Here is a 23,439-nt window from a genome sequence, read left to right as displayed (position 1 = left end):
AGGGCCTTTGCACTAGCTGTTCCCTTTGCCTAGAACTCTCTCCCCCAAACTGCCTCTTGGCTCACACTCCCTCATGTCTTCTAGCTCTCACAGAGAGGCACTCTCTCACTGGCCAACCTAATGTTGATCCTCACTCCAGTCTCTCAAACATCTTGTTTCGTATCCTTCATCACCCTGTTCACATCTAGAATCATCTTGGTTAGTTGTCAGAGGTCTGCTTTCTTCTCTAGAATGATGGCTGTTGGGAACTTGTTCAGTATCCTGGGTACTGAGCAGACACTCTTCGAATACGTGGGGAATGATGGGGTGGAAGTTGGCGTGTGACAAGAACAAGGCAGACAGCATGTTACAGAAAGTCTGGCGGTTTATTCAACAAGTCACAATCACAATTGTACACGGTAAGTCAGTTCTTCACAAAGGCTCACTTTTCCAGGCAGGAGAAGAGAGGTTGGTGGTCTTGAGCTTTCTGTATGGAATACCCAGTCTGCCTTCTCAATATTCCTTGCCTGTAGTCCCTTTGGGATCCCAGTCTTCAAGCCAAAAACGGGGCAGAAGCCCAACCCTGTTATCTGACACGGCAGAATTGAAGCCATGTGGGGAGCAGGTGTTAAGAGGGCCCTGTCACCGGGGATGTAGGTCCAACTCTGGCAGTGCACCTTGGCTCAAGATCAAGTTTGGACTGAAATAGGACTTGGATTTTCACAAAGAGAAAGTAAAAAGGAATTCCAGAGCAGGACTGCACTCCTTGCCCCTCTCCCACACTTAAAAATCTTCAGAAAACACTAAAAATGCACTGCCTCCCAGGAATTATAAAAGATCACCCAACCTGTACAAACTAGGATCGCCGAAGCAAGGAATCCAGGTTTCTCAGTTACTACTGTAAAGTGCTTTGCCACTCTTTTGAGACTCCAGAGACAGAAAAATGAAGACGCACGGAAAGAAACATGGAGTCATTTTAAAGGGTATCATCTCTTTCTTCAGGAGAAAAAGAAATTCAACAGGTAGGTTTGCAAAGTGAAGATAATGTGGACTTGGGGATCTGCTGCATCAGCAGCGATAGGTGCTCCTTCTCCCTTAGGCCTGTGGGAGTTCCCCTCTCTGCCTTTGAACTAGTTCTTCCTCAAGGGGAGGATGGCTAGTTCCGGGATGGTTTTCAAAGTTGAAAGCACCAGGCAGAGGCACACAGTGGGATGGCTTTTTACACATGTGCCTGAACACTTGGCCACCTCCCAAGGCCTTGTATTTCCAGCAAAGATGTTCTCTGCATTGCAGAATGCTTCTGGAGACCCCCTGTGGAAAGGCTGCTGGTGGGCCCCGTGGTCATGATACTTTCCAGCCACACCGTTTTGTGACTGTCTGCCAGAATAGAGAGAGCAAAAGGGGCCCACACCGTCACCCATTACCCAGATGAGAGCACCCCCCAAGACTCCTGGCTGCTTTACTGAGCAACAGGGGGCAGTGTGAGCAGGAACCAGAATCTTTGAGACAGGTGGTTTTCAAAAATGAGGCCAAAACAATGAGTGGTCAGTATTTGTCATCCGTCCGATGGTCAGCTAAGCCATGAACTTCTCTCTTTCCTTTCCCTATTACACACTCTGGCCAGTCCCAGCACCTCCGGATAAGGGCTCACAGCAAGACCTGCTCAGGGGAACTACCCCTCCCTTGCTGAGGGGGTCAAACCAGACTTGAAAGGAGAACCAAAGGCTGGGAAAGAGGAAGGCTGTGGCCTGCTTGCTGCTCCTGCTGTCCACACGGGTCCTGGTCTTGCCGAGGACACGGCCACCCACTTGGAAGGGGACCACTTGGGAATCTAGCGAGTGCTCGGCACTCTGTCTGCAGGCTGGGATGGGGGACTACAGGCATGGCCTCCAAACACGGCCCTCTCCCTGGGGCTGCTGAGGCCCTTCCAGGCCATGGACTAAGCGAGTTGTCCAGCTGCCCTTTTAATTTGGAGTGTTCCTTCCACGAACTGGAACAACTCTCGCCTCTGGCCCTCGAGGGACTTCTCCGTCTCAGATCCTGCTCTAGGCCCAACGTCTCCTGCTTGAAACTGGAAGTTCAGAAACACACACTCATCCAACAGAAACAGCACACACCACCACTAATGTTTCCCCTCCCCCCAACCCTGCCCCTGGAGGTTTGTCTAGCAAGGCACTAGGAAATTATTCAAGTTTAGGGATTTGCTGTACATTTGCATTTTCTTTTTAAAAGGCACAGTTTTTATTTTAATGATGCTGCATTGCTTTCTGAGGATGACCCCTAATTCAGCTCTCCAAACTGCAACACTCCTGTTCTCCTAGATCCTGGAGGGGGCCTCCTCTTCGGACTCCTTCCTATCGAGGACCACTTCAAAAGATAGAGCACTCATCTGGAAAAGACATGAGGGATCAACAAGCAAGCTTCCACGAGCACAGGTGGCCAGGGCAGGGCTCGTGCGGGGGCAGAAGTGGAGGGAGTGATGCTTTGCCAGCTCTATGCTTAATCGGGGTGGTGATGGTGGTTGGGAGTTTATGCCCCCACCCCCCAGATAAATGATGGCCTTGAGATCAGCCAGCATCTCAAAGGCAGATTCGTGGCTCTGTTCCCAGATTTATGTTGCATTTAATTGCTAAATGACACAATCGAGAGATCCAACTCTAATTGGAACACTGATTTCCAGTATTTCCCGGACTAGCTGGTGGAAGCCATTGGCTGTGGCATGAATTTCCATCTCTGAATCAGTGGGTGGCAGGCTGGTTACAGCAACGATTCCTATTAGTTTGGGAGCCCTCTGGGAGTCTGACATATAATTAACAAAAGGTAAACACGAAGGACTGGCATGGAGCTGGGTGTACACCTGCTTGTGGGGTGCTTTACTCCAGGGGAGGGTGGGGGAAGTTTGCAGGGCTTCGGAACTGCGCTGAGGACCGCATCATGCCAAGGTCTCTGGTGCGAGCTGACGGACACAGGTCACCCCCCCCCACCGAAACCACCAACCTCGGATTTCAAAGCTTGTCTCAGGCTGGGGGGCTGCCTTGGCTGTACTACACTTGGCTGGCTCTTTTAAATCACAGCATTCCAGAAATCCATACTGGGTGCTAGAATACCAGAATCCCAGGTAGCATTCTAGGTTGTGATCCAATGATAGAGTTCTTGAAAAATTCTAGAGTTCTATATGAGAACTAGAGCCGTGATGAGGTCAGAGGCTGGGCATCTTGCCCACCTTGGAGGCCTCCAGACATTTTGAGGTGAGCACCTCATACGTCTGCTCCTCTCTTAGGGCAGGTAATTGCCCAAGACAGAAAGAGGAAAACAGAAGCACGGCTCAGGGGAACTCCGCCAGCATATCTAGTTTGGGGGGTCTTCTAACTAGGCCCTTTCCACAGGCCCGAGGCCAGGTGAAACACACCTCTGAGTAGCTGGTGGCTGAGCTGTCCTGTGCCTGCAGAGCACTAACGTGGACATTTCCAGTGCCCAGAGAGCAAGGAGAGCCATCCCATGCGTCCGTGGCAGCAAAGGAATGTCTGGGGGTCCCACTTCTGACCCCAGGCCTGGCAGTTGGCCAGTGCTCAGTATTGAACGCCATGAGGGTCCGGGTGAGACCTTCGATCACATCATCTGGGGCTGTGACAGAGCACGGAAGCTGGGCGGTAACTGCAGCTAGCCCACGACAGGCAGACACTGAACGGCTGGCACCAGTGGCCCCGAGAAAGGCCTCCTGCCCCCCCTTCTGCTGCAGATGGGGTCACTGGTGCTACAAGCTGCCCACACAGGCAAACGTTGCCCCTTTTCCAGAGGACAGTCATGTATGAGCCATCTGAAGGCTAGGCAACCTTGTGGGACCCGTTTCGGGTGGCCTAGGGCTGCCCTGGCATTCCTCCCACATAACGCTCAAGGGATCGCAGGAACAAAGTTGAAAAGGCCCTCCTGGATTTCCATGATGCCATCGGGGGTTAAAGCAGGCACTGCTCTCTGTGAGGCCTCTTGTGGGGTCTGTTCTCCACCCCACCTCCAGGCCTGGGCTTCAGGGAAGCAGGCGGACCCCTGCTCCAGCTTTAAGAGCCCTGCGTGCCCTAGACCGGCGGGCCAGCACCTCTCACATCACGGCGCCCACAGAAGCCCTGCCTCCCTCGGAGAGGAAGTCTGCAGCGGGGCCAGGCCTGCTGAGGACACGTGAGGGCTCAGTCCCTGTTAAATTTTTCCAAGACTGTCGAGTTGGTGTGTTCGAACAGCCATTGCTGGGTGAGAGAAGAGGGGTTACAGGTGTTCATGAAGATCCGGTGGTCACTCTCACTGCAGTCCATGCAACTGTCGCTGACCGGGTGGTACAGGGTCTTGTCCTAGGAAACAGGGAGGCCATCAGCCGGGCGGCGCTGGGGACACGCCCAACAGCAGCAGCAGCCCCGGCAATGCGGCCCCGAGTGAACACGGGGCTGGCTGGCCAGCCACCCGCGCCCCGCCAGGCTTCCCTGCTCCGCCCGCCCTGGCCCGGCCCCGACCGAACCCCGGCCGGACCCGGCCCGAGCCCGGCCCGAGCCCGGCCCGAGCCCGGCCCGAGCCCCGCCCGGATGCGGGCGGAAGTGACGCGCCACTTCCGGCCCGCGCCCTACGCAAGCCCGGCTCCCGCCAAATTCCACCGGTTCTCGTGATGCCTTTTGCTTTGTTTTATAATGGACTCAGTTGCCAACATTTAAGATCCTAGAGCTTTCACACAAAAATCTTGGATTTCTGGCCGCTCTCGAATAACTGAGAAGTCGGGCATGGCGGGTTTGTGGGACAAATGCGTGAGTGAGTGGGCTCGGGGCGGGGGGAAGGAGGGAGGCACGGCGGCGTGTTTATCTGCTTGTCTTTTTCTAAATCCAGCCGGTTGCCCTGTCCCGCCCACGCCGCCTGCCTTACTTGGCGGTACTTCCACAGCTGGTTGCCCTTCATGCTGTGGCAGTCATAGAGGGTGACTGGGCTGGTGTGGGAGATGGCGTCAAAGCAGAACTTCTTGGTGTGCTGGGGGTCTCCGGGCCGGATGTCCTCTCTCCAGGTGAAGGTGAACACCTGTGCATACAGGGACATCGTCACGGGGACGGCAAAACCAGGGGACTTTCTCCCTTTTGGAGTGATAGTTAAACACAGAGATCCAGAAAACACCATTGACCACACCTGTTCCAATCACCCAGCTTCAAGTTACCAACTCGCGGTGGATCTTGTTCCAGCCCTACCCCCACCACGACCCCCCACCCCCACATTATTCTGAAGCAAATTAGAGACCTCACATCATGTCAGGTGTAAAGAGTTCACGGAAGTGCCATTATAGCAATAAAAAGTTACCACGAAGTCCTCAATGTCATCGGGTAGCTAGAGTTCAAGTGCTCTTGCCTTGTAAGTTTCTTTTCATAGTTTGAATCAGGATCCAGGCCAGGTTCACATACTGCATTTGGCTGAGAAGCGTTTTTTGTTTATTTTTTCCAGCAGCTTCATTGAAGACTAACTGGCGTACAATAGACTGCACACATTGGAAGTGTACAATTTGATATATCTGACTTGTTTACAACTGTGAAACCACCACCATCATCAAGGTCATGAATATATCCATCACCCCAAAAGTATGCTCACATCCCCTATGGTCTCTTCCTCCTGTCCCTCCTCATTCCCCGTGCCTCTGGGCAACCACTCCTCTGTTTTCCATCACTAGAGATTAGTTTGCAAGTGCTAGAATTTTAAATAAAAGGAAGCCTACAGTGTGTATTTTTTTTTGGTCTGATTTCTTCCACTCAACATCATTTTGTTAGGACAGCATTTATCAATAGTCTGTTCCTTGCCATTGCTAAGTAGTATTTCACTGCAACGTACTCCTTTTACCTGTTCTTAGACATTTGGATGGCTCTCAGTTTTTGGTTATTACAAATACAGCAGCTAAGAACATTTGTGTACAAGTCATTGTATAGACATATACCTTCTTTTCCCTTAGACAAATAGCTCAGAGTGGTATGGCTGGATCATACGATAGATGAATGTTTAACTAAGAAACTGCTTTCCAAAGTGCTTGTACCATTTACATTCCGACCAGCAGTGTATTCTTCCAGTTCCCCTACATTCTTGCCAACCTTTGGTATGGTCAGTCTTCTGAATTTTAATTTCCATTTTTCCAACGGAGTTAAGCATTTTTTAATGTGTTTATTTGCCACTAATATACCTTCTTTGCTAAAGTGTCTGTACAAATCTTTTGCCATTTTTAAAAAAAGAATTTATTTGACGGAGAGAGACACAGTGAGAGCAGGAACACAAGCAGGGGGAGTGGGAGAGGGAGAAGCAGGTCTCCCGCTGAGCAGGGAGCCTGATGTGGGGCTCGATCCCAGGACCCTGGGATCATGACCTGAGCCAAAGGCAGACGCCAAACGACTGAGCCACCCAGGCACCCTGCCCATTTTTAATTGGATTTTTTTCTTATTATTGAGTTTTGAGAGTTTTATATATTTTGGATCAAAGTCCTTTATCAGATACATGTTTTGTAAACATTTCCTCCCAGTCTGTGGCTTGCCTATTTTCTCAATAGTGTCTTTTAAAGAACAGAAGTTTGTTTTTGTTTTTTAAAGAAGTCCAATTTATCAGTGTTTTCCTTTTATGGATTGTGCTTTTGGTGTTTTATCTAAGAAATCATTGCTTTATCCAAGGTCATGAACAGTTTTGCCTACGTTTTCTTCTGAAAGGTTTTAGGTTTTAAGTCAATACCCCATTTTGAGTTAATTTTTCACATATAATATAAGGCATGTATTGAACAATTTTTGGGGGCATATGGATATCCAATTGTTCCAGCACCATTGGTTGGAAAAGACTATCTTTTCTCCACCGAACTGCCTTTCAACACTGGCAAAAACTGATTGTCCATATACATGTGGGTCTATTTTTGGTCTCTTGATTCTGTTCCATTGATCTTTCTTTATGTCAATACCACACTGTCTTGAATGCTGAGAGTTTGTAATGTATCTTGAAACCAGGCAGTGTGCGTCCTTTAACTCTGGACTTCCTTTTGCAAGTTGTTTTGGCTATTCTAGGTCCTGTCCATTTCTGTGTGAATTTTACAATCAGCTTTTCACTTTCTGTAAGAAAAGCCTGCTAAGATGTTAGGATTGTGATGAATTTACATAGTGGTTTGGAAAGAACTGACACCAATACTGAGTCTTCCAATCTCTGGACATGGCACAGATCTCCACTTACTTGGGACTTCTCTCTTTTTTACCAAAAATGGTTTGTAGTTTTCAGTGTACAGGTCTTTTGTCAATGACAGATCTGAGGATTATATTTTTTGGGGGTTATAATAAGTGCTTGTTTTTAATTTTAATTTCTGATTCTTCATTATTCATATATAGAAATACAGTTGATTTTTGTATCTTACAACTTTGATAAGTTCATTTATTAGTTCTGGTAGTTTCTCTGTAGACTCAATTGAATTTTCCACAAAGATGATCATAGAGTCTTCCAAATAAAGATTGTTTTCCTTTTTTGCCCACCTGCAGGACTTTTCTTTTTCTTGCCACAGGTTAGAACCTTTAGTACAGTGTCAAATAGAAATGGAAGGTTGGAATCCCTGTCTTGTTCCTGATCTTAGGGGTAAAGCATTCAGATTTTCACCATTAAGTATGATGTTAGCTGCAGGCTTTTTATAGATGACCTTGATCAAGTTGAGGAAGTTTCCTTTTACTCCTGGTTTGACGAGAGTTTTTATCAGGAATGAATGTTGGATTTTGTCAAATGCTTTTTTTCTGGGTAAAGGTGATTATATGGGGGGGGGGCGGTGCCTGGGTGGCTCAGTTAAACGTCTGCCTTCAGCTCAGGTCATGATCCCAGGGTCCTGGGATCGAGTCCTGCATTGGGCTCCTTGCTCAGAGGGGAGTCTGCTTCTCCCAATTGTGCTCTCCCCCTGCTAGTGCTTGCTCTCACACTCTCTCTCTCAAATAAATATATAAAATCTTTTAAAAAAAGGTGATTATGGGCGCCTGGGTGGCTCAGTTGGTTAAGCGACTGCCTTCGGCTCAGGTCATGATCCTGGAGTCCCGGGATCGAGTCCCACATCAGGCTCTCTGCTCGGCAGGGAGTCTGCTTCTCCCTCTGACCCTCCTCCCTCTCATGCTCTCTGTCTCTCATTCTCTCTCTCTCAAATAAATAAAATCTTTAAAAAAAAAATCTATAAAAAAAGGTGATTATATGGTCTTTCTTTTTCTTTTTTTTAAAGATTTTATTTATTTATTTGAGACAGAGAGAATGAGAGACAGAGAGCATGAGAGGGAGGAGGGTCAGAGGGAGAAGCAGACTCCCTGCCGAGCAGAGAGCCTGATGTGGGACTCGATCCCGGGACTCCAGGATCATGACCTGAGCCGAAGGCAGTCGCTTAACCAACTGAGCCACCCAGGCGCCCTGGTCTTTCTTTTTCAATTTGTTAACATGGTGAACCTATTGATTAATTTTCTAATATTAAACTCACCGTCCATTCCTGGGATAAATTACACTTAGTCATAATGGATTATCCTTTTTATATATTGCTGGATAGGATTTTCTAATTATTCTTTCTTTATTTATTTGACACACAGAGAGAGAGAGACAGCGAGAGAGGGAACACAAGCAGGGGGAGTGGGAGAAGGAGAAGCAGGCTCCTGGCTGAGCAGGGAGCCCGATGCGGGGCTCGATCCCAGGACCCTGGGATCATGACCTGAGCCAAAGGCAGACGCTTAATGACTGAGCCACCCAGGCGCCCCTGGATAGGATTTTCTAAAATTCTGTTTAGAATTTTTGCATCTATGTGCATGAGGGATACTGGTCTGCAATTTTCTTATAATGTCTTAGTCTGGTTTTGCTACTAAAGTAATGCTGGCCTCAAAATAAGTTGGGAAGTATTCCTTCCTTTTCTGGAAAAGTTTCTGTGGACTTGGTAACATTTCTTCTTTAAGTGTTTGGTAGAATTCACCAGTGAATCCATGTGGGCCTGGATTTTTCTTTGAGGGAAGGTTTTCAACTGCAATGTCAGTGTCTTGAATAGAATCCTGTTGTTTTCCAGTCGGGCTGGTGAGAGCAGGCACCATCCCTGGCCCTGTGTGAGCACTGGGCGCGGCTCCCTCTCATCCTCTCAGGATTTTTCCAGCCCAGGAAGCTCCCTCACACCCGTGCATGGATCAGTACTCTACCAAATGTACCAGAGGGACTCGGTAAATCCCACAAGTTCTCTCTGTGTCTGGCGCTCTCCTCACCTGTATTCTATTTTGTGAATTCTAGCCACATTGGTCTCCAACACTGTCAGCTCTGTCTCCCCAGCTCGGGAGTCTGCTTGGCTTCCCTGGGTCCTCCTCCTTGACCTGTGGCCTGGAGACTCTCTCAAGGAAGGACTGGGACAGCTATAGGGCTTACCTTGTTTGCTTGCTATCCCTCAAGGATTATTGTCCTCCATTGGTTGATGTCTGCTCTCTTGAAAAACAGTTTTCTACATATTTTGTTGGTTTTTCAATGTTTCTGGCAGGAGGGTAAGTCCAGTCCACATTACTCCACTCCAGCTTGGCCAGAAGCAGACATGATGGTGGCCAAGGAGTGGTACTGGCAGCTCCTGTCTCCTGATGGTTTGTTTCCCAGGCCTCTGTAACTCAGGGGCTGCATTTTAGATTCTTATTTCTCCCTTTACAGGCTCACCACAGCTCTCTGCTCAGGGTTGAGAGCCCTGGGGGATCTAGATCCCACTGGGGCAACTGGGCTGCCATGCTTCCCATTTCAGATGGGGGAGGCTGGCACAGCCACGCACCCAGGCACCATTTTGTTGCTTGTTTGAGGGAATCCTCAGGCATTAATGTGGACTCTCTGCCACACAGTGAGGCTCTTCTAGGCTGAGCAACTTGGGCACATTCTATCCAGGCCCTGTGCTGTTTCTGGTCTCTCTTAGGGTCCTAGAGTGGGGTGGGTGTGGGGAAGCAGTCACATGCTGCCTTGGAGAACTCAGGAGAATCGGTGAAGGAGAGCCACTTCTAATAAGAATTGTTATCAAGAAAGGAGGGGGGAGAGCAACAAGGATTTCCGAGGGAGGAGCAGACACTGTCAGGCTGGGCACTGTGCCCATCGGAGAGGCGGTGCTCTTCCTTCTCAGCATGCATACCATGCAACCCTCCTGAGTTCTGTTTTTGCAGAGGACCCACAATGTAGGCTTCTATCCATGTGCACTTCCAAAATGCCAAAAAACCCATAGTTAGGAGACTATAAAAATGTACCCTTGAACCAAGATTCAGTGGATGTGGTGTGGTTTGGGGGTTATTGCTTAGAGGAAGGGACCACGGAAAGCTAAATGCAGTTTCTTCAGAGTGGTGCCTTTTCCTGCACTGCTGGCTTGCACTCTTCATTCTTCGGATAACACCCCTAGGGCATGATCTCTTGGGGAAGCCACCCTCTTCACTCTTCTCCCCATCCTTCGGTGAGGCTGACCACACCCCGGGCTCCAGGAGTGGGCATGTGACCTGGGCCTAATCAATAAGAGGACTCTATCACATCCCTATTGTAATGGGCTCAGGAAAGCCACTCAGCACGTGAGTGCCCCAGGGCTTTTCTAGAACTCTGGAAAGGGACATGCCTTTTCACGGAGGGATTGGAAGCCTTTGTTGCTGGTGGTCCCATCTGCCAACACATGGGAAGAGCCAGGTGAAGGACGAAGCCCACGGAGAGGAGGCAGAGTTGAGACCCTGGAGGGGTCCCACTGAACATCACTTAAGCTTTTCAGCAACATGAGCCAGTATGTTCTCCTTTTTGTTGAAGGCCATTTAGGCTGAGTGTCTGTTGTATAACTAACAGACCAGATTGGTGATTTCATTGCAATATGAAGGATTCCTCTTTCTAAGGTGTTCAGGAAGCTCTTATAACTCATCTCCTGGGCTAACTTTTGTCAGTCATCATTGACCCATGGCCTCTCTCTCCCAGCCCTGACCATGTGAGCATTCCAGGCTGCATACGACACAGGGGAGCTGGTTGCCGGTCCCGGAGGAGTGGCCCTTACCTGCATGTTGTTCCAGGCAGCCTCCCCGCGGCCCCGGACACAGCTCTCCAGCCTCAGCGGGGAGCCCAGGGCCCCATGCTTCGTGTCGGCACACAGCCCTGTGCCCACATTGTGGATCTGAAAGAGACAGAAGGAAGGAGGGGACCAGTGAGCACCTTGAGATAACCCCCTGGGACCATGCTGGGGTGGGAGGAGGGAACCCAACAGAGACATCAGATGGGGAAAGTGCTGCACGGTCTTAAAAAAGCTTGGCCTGGGCTGGGGAAAGTGCCCTGTGCCTCTCAATACAGGAATACTCAGTCCACAGAGAAGAACTCTTCCAGAGCCTACTTTGTCTTAGAGCATGCAAAGTCACAGGGTGCTGGGGGTGGTAGGAGGCCTAAAGGGGGGGGGGGGCGGTATTCAAAGGACTCCCTGGCTCCCCTCCCAGAGAATTTGATCCACTAGGTCCAGGAATTGAATTTTATTCCCATTCCAGGTGATCCAGGGACCATACCTTGAAAACCACTCTAGAAAAGGACATGACATCTTTGCTGTAGGGTCTCGGACTCTCTGCCTTCTAGAGCAGGTGAATGGCAAAAGGTTCTCAATCCCAAGAACAACAGAAGTTGCAGTGAGACAGGTGTGGTGTGGTGGGAGGAGCCCCAGGCTGGGAGCCGAAGGCCTCACTGCTCCCAGTTAGCCAGCATCGCTGGCTGATGGCCACCGTGATGGTGCCGTATCCTGGAGTTCCTGCCACATCGTGGGGTTCCTGCCTCAAAGAAGCACTCGGTTTTGACAGAGGGTTTGGAGGTGTGGTGGTCGTGAGTTATCCTGTGGTGGCCACCCAGTTATCCTGTTGCAGGGAGTCTGACTGCCCAGCGGCTATGTTCTGAACCCACTGTGTCTGAGTGGAGGCCATGCTGCTTCCAGCCAGCATCTGAGGGTGGCAGGGGCACCGCAGCAGGCCCGTTCCTGGGGATGCCAGATTCCTCTGATCTGGCTTAGTTACTTGGCTCAAGCTTCCTCAGGGCATCTTTGCAGTGTGGGACTCCTCCTGTCCCAGCCCTTCCTCCTCCCCTCACCCCCTCCCAGAGGGCAGACCAGCCAGCCCCACAGTGAATCTCCCAGCCTCTCCTGGCTCCCTTCTTATTTATTCTCTCAGGTGTTCCCCCAACAAGTCTTTTGGTGTCTGTTTCTCAGAGGACTGGACCTAATACAGGGGAGAAAGCCCATAAAATGGCAAAGAAATGAAGAGCTTCATGAGGGAAGTCAACATGACACATCCTTGTACAGGTGTTGGGTAGGGCTGGCCAGACAGCTTAGTCAGTTAAGGTCCCTCTAACTTGCTGTGTGAAGTTGAACAAGTCATACCTGGTGTTTCTGCTGGCCCAAATGCATCTGTCCTTCCTCTGGTAACAACACCCTGATTTCCCTCCCCCTCCCCCCTTTTTTTTTAAAAGATTTTTTTTTTATTTATTTGACAGAGAGAGACACAGCGAGAGAGAGAACACAAGCAGCGGGAGAGGGAGAGGGAGAAGCAGGCCCCCTGCGGAGCAGGGAGCCCGATGCGGGGCTCGATCCCAGGACCCTGGGATCATGACCTGAGCAGAAGGCAGACGCTTAACGACTGAGCCACCCAGGCGCCCCCCCTCCCTTTTTAAAAAAAATATTTTATTTATTTGACAGAGAGAGAGACAGCGACAGAGGGAACACGAGCAGGGGGAGTGGGAGAGGGAGAAGCAGGCTTCCTGCCGAGCAGGGAGCCCGATGCGGGGCTTGATCCCAGGACCCTGGGGCCATGACCTAAGCCGAAGGCAGATGCTAATGACTGAGCCACCCAGGCACCCAACACCCTGATATGCTATGGGGCTACCACTCCTTGTCCACCCTGCGGCCTGTCAGCGTATCTGTCCCACCCCTGCTTGTCCTGTGGACCGCTGCAGACCCAAGAATAAGACCTTTGCCGCTTTACTGGGAAGGAGGCATATACTTTCTGCTGACTGGCCAAGCTGATGGTTTGTCAACCATCTTGCTACCCTCAGCATGAGGCTAACACAGAAGGAAGCAGAGGTAAACAGGAGAAAAAGAAACTGACATCATTTGAGTCCCTGGATCCAGGTGTGTCCGAAGCAAGAGCTACCCAAAATTTCTACGAGAATTAATACATTTCTCTTTTCACTTTAAATTGGACTTCTGTCACCTACAAGTAAAGGAGATCCAACTCTTATGCTCATTGTCCCCAAACCTCAATATATCCATCTATAAGGGAGTGGTTCCTCTCAGCTCAGAGACCCAGAAGCCAGAATCTGGTGACGGAGTGCTTCTCGCCCTGGAAGATGGCCTGTGTCCCCCAGCAGGACTGGCTTCCTAAGTGTATGACATGGGCAGCGGCCCAGGGCCCCTCAGCCAGAAGGGCCTGCCATTGGCTTAAAGTTTTGCTATCACTGTCTTGAATTTTTTTTTAAAGGTTTATTTATTTGTTTCAGAGAGGGGGTGCAGAGCGAGAGCGAGAGTGAGAATCTTTTTTTATTTTTATTTATTTTTTTTATTCTTATGTTAATCCCCATACATTACATCATTAGTTTTAGATGAAGTGTTCCATGATTCATTGTTTGTGCATAACACCCAATGCTCCATGCAGAATGTGCCCTCCTCAATACCCACCACCAGGCCAACCCATCCTCCCACCCCCCTCCCCTCTAGAACCCTCAGTTTGTTTTTCAGAGTCCATCGTCTCTCATGGTTCATCGCGAGAGTGAGAATCTTAAGCACAATCCCCACTGAGCACAGAGCCCAACTCGGGGCTCCATCTCACAACCCCGAGATCACGACCTGAGCCAAAGCCCAGAGTCAGACACTCAACCGACTGAGCCACCCAGGCGTCCCATCATAGTTTGATTTTTAGTAATCTGATTTTTGAATTTGTAAGTGAAACCTGATAGGACAACGGAGCACGAGCGTGAGCAGAGCTGATGACACACTACACGTGCATCCGCTGTACCTTTCTCCTGTGTTTGCATACAGCATCTGTGATGCCCCACAAGCACAGCATCCCGGGGGTCCCGCATGCACGGGAGTTTGGCAAGACTCAAGTTACGGCTATGACTAAGTGGGGTGCTGGCAGGTCTGAAGGCCACCCTTTCCTTTCCAACCAGGACTAGACTGCACAAAGGAGGGCCATGGCATTCTGGGCCGATGAGTTCTATCGTATCCTCTTACTTGTGTTACTGCCCTGGACCAGCCACGGCTCCCCTCACCAGCCGCAGATAACCTCACAGAAGGAAGAATAGGACAGCCCATAGTTCGCTTTCCTTCCACCCTTCCTCACTCATCAGCAAGCTGCAGGGAGAGCGTCTTGGTAGAAAGTACGCATTATCAACAAGTGAAATAAGATCAGCTGAGTCAGTTCTGTGCAGGGTTTGCACTGTTCTGGTAAGAAATACATATGCATGCACAAGGGTTGAAATACAGATTGTGAAATTTCATCCATCTGGCACATGAGTTAAATGCTCTTCTGTTTGCATTTAAAACTGGCACTGCAGAATATGAAGATGAATGGTAAGATTTCTGCTAATAATTTAAGGTTTTAATTTTTCCCTACTTAGAACATTAAATAGCAAATAAAAACACCCCACCACCACAAGGCTAGAATCAGGAGAGCTGCATCTGCATTTTGCACTGGGCCCCACTTATGTAGCCGCCCGGGCCCTCCGGACTCACCTCCCCCCAAGCTGCGGCGGGGGGCTCCACGGGCGGGTAGAATTTGGGCAGGTCCCAAGCAATCTTGGTCATAAACCACTTGAAACTCTTGCAGTTAAGGGAGCTGCGCAGCTTCTTCTGGGCGGCGACGTCCCCAGCAGAGAGGTGGCGGTACTCGGGCCGGCGCTGGTAAATGTGCTCGGCATACTCATCCATCCACACTTCCGCCACTCGCTTCAGGTTCTGGAGGGCGACAGGCAGGTGGAAGGGTCAGGCCCTCCGAGGGGCCGAGGCCAGGGAGGGAGGGTCGGGGAGGGGAGCAAGGGTCCTGGAAGTTGAGGTTAATCCTTCTTATTTTACGTTGCATCAAAGACCCTAGCCCCACCGTGTTTTTAAAGCCTTCTATACTTACTTATGCATGGTTTTAGGACTCTACAACTACTGGCTGAATAAAAGACGGCTGGTGTTTTACCCGCCCATCTTCCACCCCCTTTTTCTGTCTCCTCTGCCTCACCGTCCTCTCAGGGGGCTTCAGGAAAAGGTACATGAACCCGCCTGACGAACGGGAACCAGCACGGGCATAGGGATTGGCCAGCAGCGACCACGTGACACACGCCGAGCCAATCAGAATCAAGAGGCGGCGGTCTTGGCAATTTCACCGGAGCTCTAGGGAAGAATTGCTCTGTTTCTGCTTGGATTGCTGGGTAAGGTCTGACGCGTGAGGTGGAGGCCGGAGCTGCGGGGCCACGGGGACAACCTGACCAACGGTGAATGAATGAAGCAGAGCTGAGGCCTAGACGAGAAACACACTCCTCCTTTTAGTACCTGAACCCGGCCGTGCCTGAAGTGAGCACTATCCCGGGACCTTCCGTTCACTGAAGTCGGTAAATTCCCTTTCTGCTTATGCCAATGTGAGTTGGGTTTCTGTCATTTTCTACTGAGTGCTGACCAAGTTGCCTGGTGAAAACAAATGATAATTTGCAACCCAAAGGTTGCAGCAGCTGGAATTTTAAATAATCCTTTGAGGTGCAAAAGTTGCTGCTACGTTTGTTATGAAACACAAGGATAATCAATAAAAAAAGGACAACCACATTATTGGCAAGTAGGGGCAGCAGGCAGGAAAACCACCTGTTTGTGGGTAGATTTGGAGATAGAGGAAAAGTGAATTCGTCCGTGTAACCAGGAGGAAGATTCCTCATTCCATCTGTAGGTGTACATACCACCTGCTGAGAACCACAGACGCCTGGTCTGGAAGAGCACAGCTTCAGGGTTCAGGCGAAATTCTCTGTTCCAAAACATCTTCCTCCAACCCCTGGCTGTTGTCGGAAATCTGCCTTTCAACTCAACATTCAACTCTCCAGGCTTTATCTCTATGGTAAAGGTCGCTCCCCCACCCCCACCGCCACCCCGGCCGCCCCCACTGCAATCCAAATTTTCTTATGAAGCGTAAAAGGGAGTTAGCATTTTAAGCTGTATCAGTCATTCACACCTCAGTGTAAATGACTGCTCCAGAAGCAGAAGGTAAGGCAGGGGTCGACAAGCGTTTTTTGTAAAGGGTGAGATTGTAAATATTTGAGGCTTTGCGGACCATATGGTCTCAACTCTGAGGTAGTTATAAAGGAGCTCTACACATTATGTAAATGAATGGGTGTGGTGATATTCCAATAAAACTTTATGGACATTGAAATTTGATTTTCATGTATCACAAAATATTCTTTCATCTTTTCACCCTATTTAAAAATGTAAAAGTCATTCTTAGCTCATGGGCCACACAAAGCAGTTTGCTGACTCCCGAGCAAAGAGGAAGGAAGCCAGCAGGAGGGGGGGGCTCCATGCCAAAGGCAAAATTCGCCAACTCCTCCATTGTGCTGACTCTTGAGTTTGGGACTAGGAAGCCATTAAATTTCCTTGCCAATGCCTCATTCTTTCTGAGCACTGAAGAGGTTGACAGTGGGTTAGAAGTAATTAAGGAACAGTGTTCTACCTGCCAGGCCCCTACACGGCAAAGGCTGGGCTTAATTTAAAATTGTGCCCCAAGGAAGCTGAAAGCCTAAAAAAGCCTGCACACCTGAAGACTCTTCTTTTTCCAGTCTGCCCACCCAGGTCCTTTGGCACACTAATTTGCTCATGCCACAGGGATGCTGAGGAACTGCTACAGTTTTTTCTCCAACCACAGGCTAAAGTGGCCAATCTGACCAAATTTACCAGTGTGATGATAAAAGGATCAAATCACACAATATTTTAATTGATCCTTAAATTACTATTTTAATGAATATTGCACTTTTTAGACATGCCTCTCCCAGATTTTGAACTTTTGTACAGTTGACTGTTTTGACCAAAGTAAAGGACTTTACATTTACTTCTATTACATCTCCCCTTGCTAGAGTCACACAAAGGACTCTGGGATTTTAGGAGGCTGCGTGCTCCTCTCATCCGTCCCCCTGACACCTCCCTAGTTCCAGGTCCCAGTCCTGCTGGAAGCTGCTCTGCTCTTCTTGTGCTTGCATTACAGAGATTTGCCCAGATCCTTGGAATAAGAGGCCATTTTTTTTTTTTTTTTGGCGAGTTTGAATGGGTTTCTGTTACTTCTTTCTCTAAGATCCCTTTCCCAGGGGCAGAAACAAGAAGGATTTTTAATAAATTTAGTAAACAAACTAAGACTGGCTACTTGTTCTTGAGGTAGGCGAGCTGCTGGTTAGCTCATCCTTCTTGAATTGCCACTTCACTGCTCTCTAGCTGTTTGTCCTGGAATCTGACAACTTTAGTAAGACTGAGGTTTCTCTCTTTATGTGGCTCTTTTAGGACTTTTAGACAACCTCTTCTCAAATCTATCAAAATGATCTTCTAGGAGATAATGCTCTAGAAGAATTTGGCTGTTAAAACAAGAAGCAAACATTTACAATATGATCTGCAACTCAATGAGAGTAGTTAGATACCATGATAAAAATTCAGGGGAGCTTGATTCAGGCATCTTTGTGGTCCTGTAAACCTACGTGGGGTGCCCCTCTGATTGTTAACTGGTTTAAAGTCACCAGGAGACTGATAAGATACTGAGAGTTGAAAAAGAAGTTAAAATGTTTAAACACGGAATTGAGAGAAGACATTGAAATAAACTTCCCAGTCTTGTTAACAGATGGTGACATTAACACTAACAACAGCAACCACTGTTTAAGGGACAATTGCTCTGTGCCAGGCACTGGTCAGACCTAAGCGGGTTTGAATTCTAGTTAGTTAATGTCTCCACATTTCACTTTCCTCATCTCTCAGACGGGAATTAAAAGCATAGGAGAATTAAGTTCGATAGATATGTAAGATGCTTTGCATGAAGTCTAGCTCACAGGAAGTTTTTATGTGTTACTACAGTTAGCTATTATCCATTGAATTCATCTGTGGTTCAATAAACAGGAGGTCGTGGTGCCTTTTAACCAGGTGGGTCTTATAAATGACCAGAGAAGAAAAGGCTGCTTTGGAAACGATCCTGCTGAGGGGTCAGAGGTGTCCCCACGGTCCCACCACTCCCAGTAGTTGAGAGTCGCGCGCGCTCTTGGGCTTACTGAGCGACTTTGCACTGTCTTCGTGTCTGGCGTCTTTCTCGGGGCTTGCCAACAGGATCTCAGAAGAAACCTGATTCCTACCTCACTTGCTGAGTCTAGAACCGGCCGCGCCCCCGCGTCGGATGGGCTGTCCGAAGCGCCGAGCGCCGGTGCCTGGCTGTCATTGTAATCTTCTACCACTAGAGGGCACTGCTGGCTCTCTTTTTCTTCAACGCGGGGCCCAAAGCAGCCCCGGCCGCCTCCGGAGCTCAGCTCCCACCCACGGATGGAGCCCGGGCTCCCGCTGCCTGGTGGAGCCGCCCAGTCTTCTGCGTAACTTGCAGGACCGGGGCTCTTCGTGACCCCGGGCCTACAGTTCTGCACGGCATCCACTGTCGGGTGATATGGGAGGGGAAGGCGGCGGCAGGGCCGAAGGAGGCTGTCTGGACTGATGCCAAACAGGCTCCCACGGAGTGTCTCTGTCGGGAGGGGTCTCCACCAGGCACAGCTGTGCCGGTTACCTGGTTACCTTTCCAGCTTCCCACAAACCTCTCTGCGGCCCTCTTTACCTTCTGGGGCCCTCCCCCCGCCCCATTTTTCTCTTGTGGTCACCTTGATTTTTTTTTCTTCCTCAAGACACTTAATATTTTAAAATTTAAGGTTTAGGGGAAGATCATTAATACAAAAAACAAAACCAACCCCAAAACAAGCCTCTGGCTAACAGAGTTCTATGTGTAGCCAGTGGCCAATTTAATTCAAGCAATGATTAATACAAACCATCTTAAGGTAATGAAATAGTTTGACACAGAATTTTTGGCAGTGAAAGTGGGGGAGGGAGTGGGGGGGGGCGGTAAGAGAAAGACACTGACATTTATTAGCCACCCTCCTGCCAGGAACTTTTAAGCGCCTTGCCTCAGGCTTTCCCCAACACACCACTCCACCTGTATTAATATTTATCTAACAGGTTTCTTTAAATCACTCCTGGTCTAACTTTGCACCTACTTCAGCTTTATCCTAAGTAATCAGATCTGGAAAATCACAAGTTAGCTACACTAATACATATTAATTTCTAATGCACATTAATTTAAACACATGTAAATAAAAATGTTCCTATGTCTGGCACCTAAAATCATCTTGTCTGTCACTTGGGGAAACTGTGCCATCTCCTTAATTCTCTGGCAATGCTAAGAGTTGTGAAAAATTAGCTTCCTTTGAACAAAAGAGGAAACACAGGCTCAGAGGAGTTAAGGCTCTTAAGGTCACAAGGAATGGGTGGTTAAGCAGGGCTTTAAGTAAGTTATTTTAAATTGGATTTCACCTAGAGAGTTGGGGGGAGTGGTGGCACGCACATCCTCACACCTGAGTCACTTGGCTTGGAGTCCCAGGTATCTCGGGAGGTCTCTGTTGTGCTGATGGGCCCAGCCCCCTCCCGCCTCCCCATCCAGGGGAGGCACCACCTTACCCGGGCCAGGCTGACTCCCGCGGGAACCTTGTAGGGTACATACTTCCGGTAGATATGGCCCACCCTGGAGCAGGGGATGTCCTCCATGCGGCCCCCACACATCCACACCTGCAGGGCGGGAAGGGAGAGAGAAGATGATATTTCTGTCTCTCATTCACCATTGCCCCCAAAGGTCATCGTCGCCTCCTTCCATGCATTCACTGAAAGCATCAGCTTGGATTGTCTGCTAAAGCCCCCATTCACAGAGCGAGGAGGAAACCACGGTAGTACCAGCAGTGGTTTTAAATAGCTGACAGCGTTGAGGGCTTTCTCGTTGCCAAACGCTATGGGACAAGCTCCCCACGCACAACCGCATGTAAACCTCATCAGAAACCCTATAAAGCGGGTAGTAACGGAGCTCCACTTTACAGAAGAAACCAAGGCTCAGAGAAGCTAAGAGGCTTGTCTAAGGTCGCAGGGTTAGTGAGTGGCAGAGCCAGAATTTAAACCCCGCTTCAGCTGACTCCAGCTGAGCAAGTGCAAGTGTGCGGACAGCTGTGTTGAGAATTCTAAGGTGGCAATGGGGGCTCAGTGGGAAGGACCGCGGGGATTGCTTAGTGATGTCTGCCACAGGTATGAGAGGGGAAGAGATGGCACACAGGCTCTGTATATTTACTGACTGTGGCCTCAGGTTCTGGAGTTTCCTCCGAGATCTCTAAGCCCCCTGCTGGGTCACCCTGAGCAGAGACAGCAGCCTCCCTGCCCCGACTTCTCTGCAGTCTGGCTCCCTAAGCCCCGCAGCTGCTGTCACTGCGGAGGGGAATCCCAAGTTTCTCCTCGTGTTTCCCTACAGAGCTGGCATTACAAAGAGCTCCTGAGCTTGATGCATGTTGGTCTGATGGCAATTTGGGAATTCTTCCTAAGTATGCTGACTCACACCCACTGCGGAGCCCAGGGTAAACGGACCCTCCTCAGCAGTCCTGACTTCAAATCCTAGCTCAGCCACTTACCAGGTTTGTGACTTTGATCAAGGTACTTAACTTCTCTGAGACTCAGTTTCCTCATCTGTGGAGGATTACATGAAGCGGGCCTCGGGGATGAGATATCATATGTGAGGCGCTTACTTAGCACAAGGCTTGGCACACGGTCACAGCAGTGACATGCGCCACAATGATTCATTCAGACATTTGACTAATATGTATGGAGTATCCGCTACATGCTAAGCATTGTGCTGGGCACATACAGTGGTGAGTCTGCCAAAGCCCTTGCTCTCATGGACGGTGACTATGGTGCCCAGCTCCAGGATGGCCCCCAGTGAGCCTTGCCTTCTGGTATTTGCACCTTTAGGCAGTTCCCTCCCAAATGTGTCCTGTGAGGACAGACCCGTGTAACCAACAGAAAAGTGCAGAAATGAAGGTCATAAAAGACACCGTGGCTTCTGCCTTCCTTCGGGACCACTTGCTTTGGGGCCCCCAGCTGCCATGCCGTGAGGTCATCAGGCAGCTCTGTGGAGAGGTCGGGTGGTGAGGAGCTGAGGCCTCCTGCTTATGGTGTGAACGGGCCAGCCAGGTGAGCGAGCCTCTGAGAAAGGGATCCTCCAATCCCAGTCTATACCTCACATGCCGGTGGTCCTGGCCGACACCTTGACTGCAGCCTCGTGACAGACCCGAGCAGACCTGTCCAGCTAAGCCTCTACTAACTGCCTGAGCCACACAAACCTTGCCATACTTTCACTGCGGCTTTAGGAGGGGATATGGGAGGTATGCGGTGTTCTTTTCCTGTGGCGGTAGATAACTAACACAAAGGCAGTTTCAGATAGTGATGTGTGCTATAAGGGAGCCAAAGCAAGGCCAGACTCACTGTATGGATCTATGGATCTATGAGAGGTTCCGTTATACTGGTCAGGGAAATCCTCACTTCGAAGGGAATATTAGACACGAGACTTAAATAATGAGAAGGTAAAAGTAACATAAAGATCCGAGGGGTGAGAGAACAGGTGGAGAGAGGAGCAAGTGAAAAGGCCCTGGGGTAGGGCGAGGCTTGGCTTAATCACTGAACAGAGAAAGCCAGAGGCCTGGAGCAGAAGCAGAGATTGGAGGGGAGATCAGAGAGGTGAGCAGGGACAATCATGAGGGTCTCACAGTGCAAAACAAGGAGTCTTCAGCAAAAGTGTTTAGTGAGGGTGACAATATAATCCAATTTCTATTTTACCAAGATGACTCTGCCTGTGGGGTGCAGAATGGGCTAGGGCGCAGGGAGGGCCTGGGAGGCTCTTGCAGATAGAGGCAGTCATGCTTCGGTTTTGTGGACGCTGTGGTGATGGTAGGACTCAACTGTACTTGGGACGTTACATATATATATTTATTTAAAATGGGCTCCACGCCCAGTGCGGAGCCCAATGCAGGGCTTGAACTCATGACCCTGAGCTCAAGACCTGAGATCAAGAGTCGGTTACTCAACCGACTGAGCCCTCCAGGCGCCCCTCGGGGCATTATTATTAATGTCATTCCCCTGTTCCCTTGTTTATGAATGAGGAGCAGGAGTGGGAACATCTGCAACCCTGTTTCTGTGCAAAAGAGTATTTTTCAGCTTGTACGGCTCAATGGCATAGTGGGGATCTGGCTTCCTGTCTTAATTATTTCACAGGCTCTAGAAGGGCTGCTTTTCCACCTCATGCACCTGGGCATCCTCAGTCCCTCATTACCCTCCGCAGCCACTGTCTCCAACCACCCCGGATGTACTGCACCCAGGGTTCCTGCAAGGGGATATGTATGCATGGGGCAGCAATTAGTCGAAGTGCTGCCTGGAGAAATGCAATTATAGTCTGATCTTGGGGGAGAAAAAAAAACTGAGCAAGTCAATAGAACAGAACATTGGTCTTGAGATAATGGGCTCCTGATGGTAGATTAATGTCAAGGCCAAGCCAAGAAGTTTATTTTCAAAGCAGGAGATATTGATCAGGCGCCAGCATCCCATAACAATAACTCTTCCTTTATACAAAATGACTGATGTGGAAGTGATGCTTTTGTCTGGCGGATATTGCCCAGCTCGGCGCTGGGCTGCCCCTGCCTTTCGGAAGGGAGAGTGGCGCTGAGCAGGCGGGAGATACCTTACCCCGCTCTATTTTTGACTGTCTCCTGGGCAGTTGACTAGGCCGGCGTCCAGCTCCCCGGACTCCATATTAAGCTCGCATTAGCTAACGAGGATGCGTCTACAGCTCTGCCTGGCAGGGAACCTTCCTTTATGTAGACAACAATCAATCTCCAAATCCTTCTCTTTGCTGTGACCTCTGGTTTCTTTGGCCCTGACCACGCTGGCCATCAGCCTGAAGGTTCCTGAAGGACCAGGATGTCCTTGATCTGCTGAGAGGTTTGAGGCATCCAAAATATCCTCAGACTTCCAGGACGTCCGGAGCCCAGGAGTCCTGGTTTGGGATGACGGGTTTACTCCTCAGCCTCCCTGCCCTGAACATGATCCAGTGACAGCCGACTCAGAATGGGAACTGCCTTCAGACTCACAGATCCCTATTCAGCTGAAGCTGCTGCCAACTCCCGAGTCCTCTGGGAGCACCTGAACAGCCTGGAAAGGGCCCAGTGCAGGGCGCACCCAACTCTTCATAAGTCCCTCTAGCATCTTCCAAGCGGTCAGCACCTCTGTGGTGCTCGCTGGTTATGTGGCAGGATCCCAAGACTGGAGGGGACTCTCCCACCAGGAACAGGACAAAAGCTGGAGGCACAGAACGGGGTCCTGACTCGCCCCGGGGTGGGGTGTGGCCAGAGGTGCTCTTGATCCCA

General features: G+C 49.7%; 1 protein-coding gene across 1 annotated transcript in view; it reads right to left on the bottom strand.

Moving 5' to 3' along the window:
• Positions 1-346: 346 nt before the first annotated feature.
• GALNT10 (polypeptide N-acetylgalactosaminyltransferase 10) overlaps positions 347-23,439 on the bottom strand; it is a 218,365-nt gene continuing 195,272 nt past the window's right edge. Inside the window, exons 8-12 of the mRNA XM_035012753.1 lie at positions 19,667-19,774; positions 14,693-14,914; positions 10,991-11,107; positions 4,879-5,028; positions 347-4,319 (exon numbers count right to left, since the gene is read on the bottom strand). Coding sequence (XP_034868644.1) covers positions 4,161-4,319; positions 4,879-5,028; positions 10,991-11,107; positions 14,693-14,914; positions 19,667-19,774 — 756 coding nt within the window. The 3' untranslated portion in view covers positions 347-4,160. The remainder of the gene's footprint in view (positions 4,320-4,878; positions 5,029-10,990; positions 11,108-14,692; positions 14,915-19,666; positions 19,775-23,439) is intronic.

The sequence above is a fragment of the Mirounga leonina genome, unplaced genomic scaffold (assembly GCF_011800145.1).
Source record: "Mirounga leonina isolate KUSES-001 unplaced genomic scaffold, KU_Mleo_1.0 Mir_104, whole genome shotgun sequence".
NCBI classification, from domain to species: Eukaryota; Metazoa; Chordata; class Mammalia; order Carnivora; family Phocidae; genus Mirounga; species Mirounga leonina.
The sequence above is the reverse complement of the archived record's forward strand: the minus strand, read 5'-3'. Positions and strand labels throughout refer to the sequence as shown.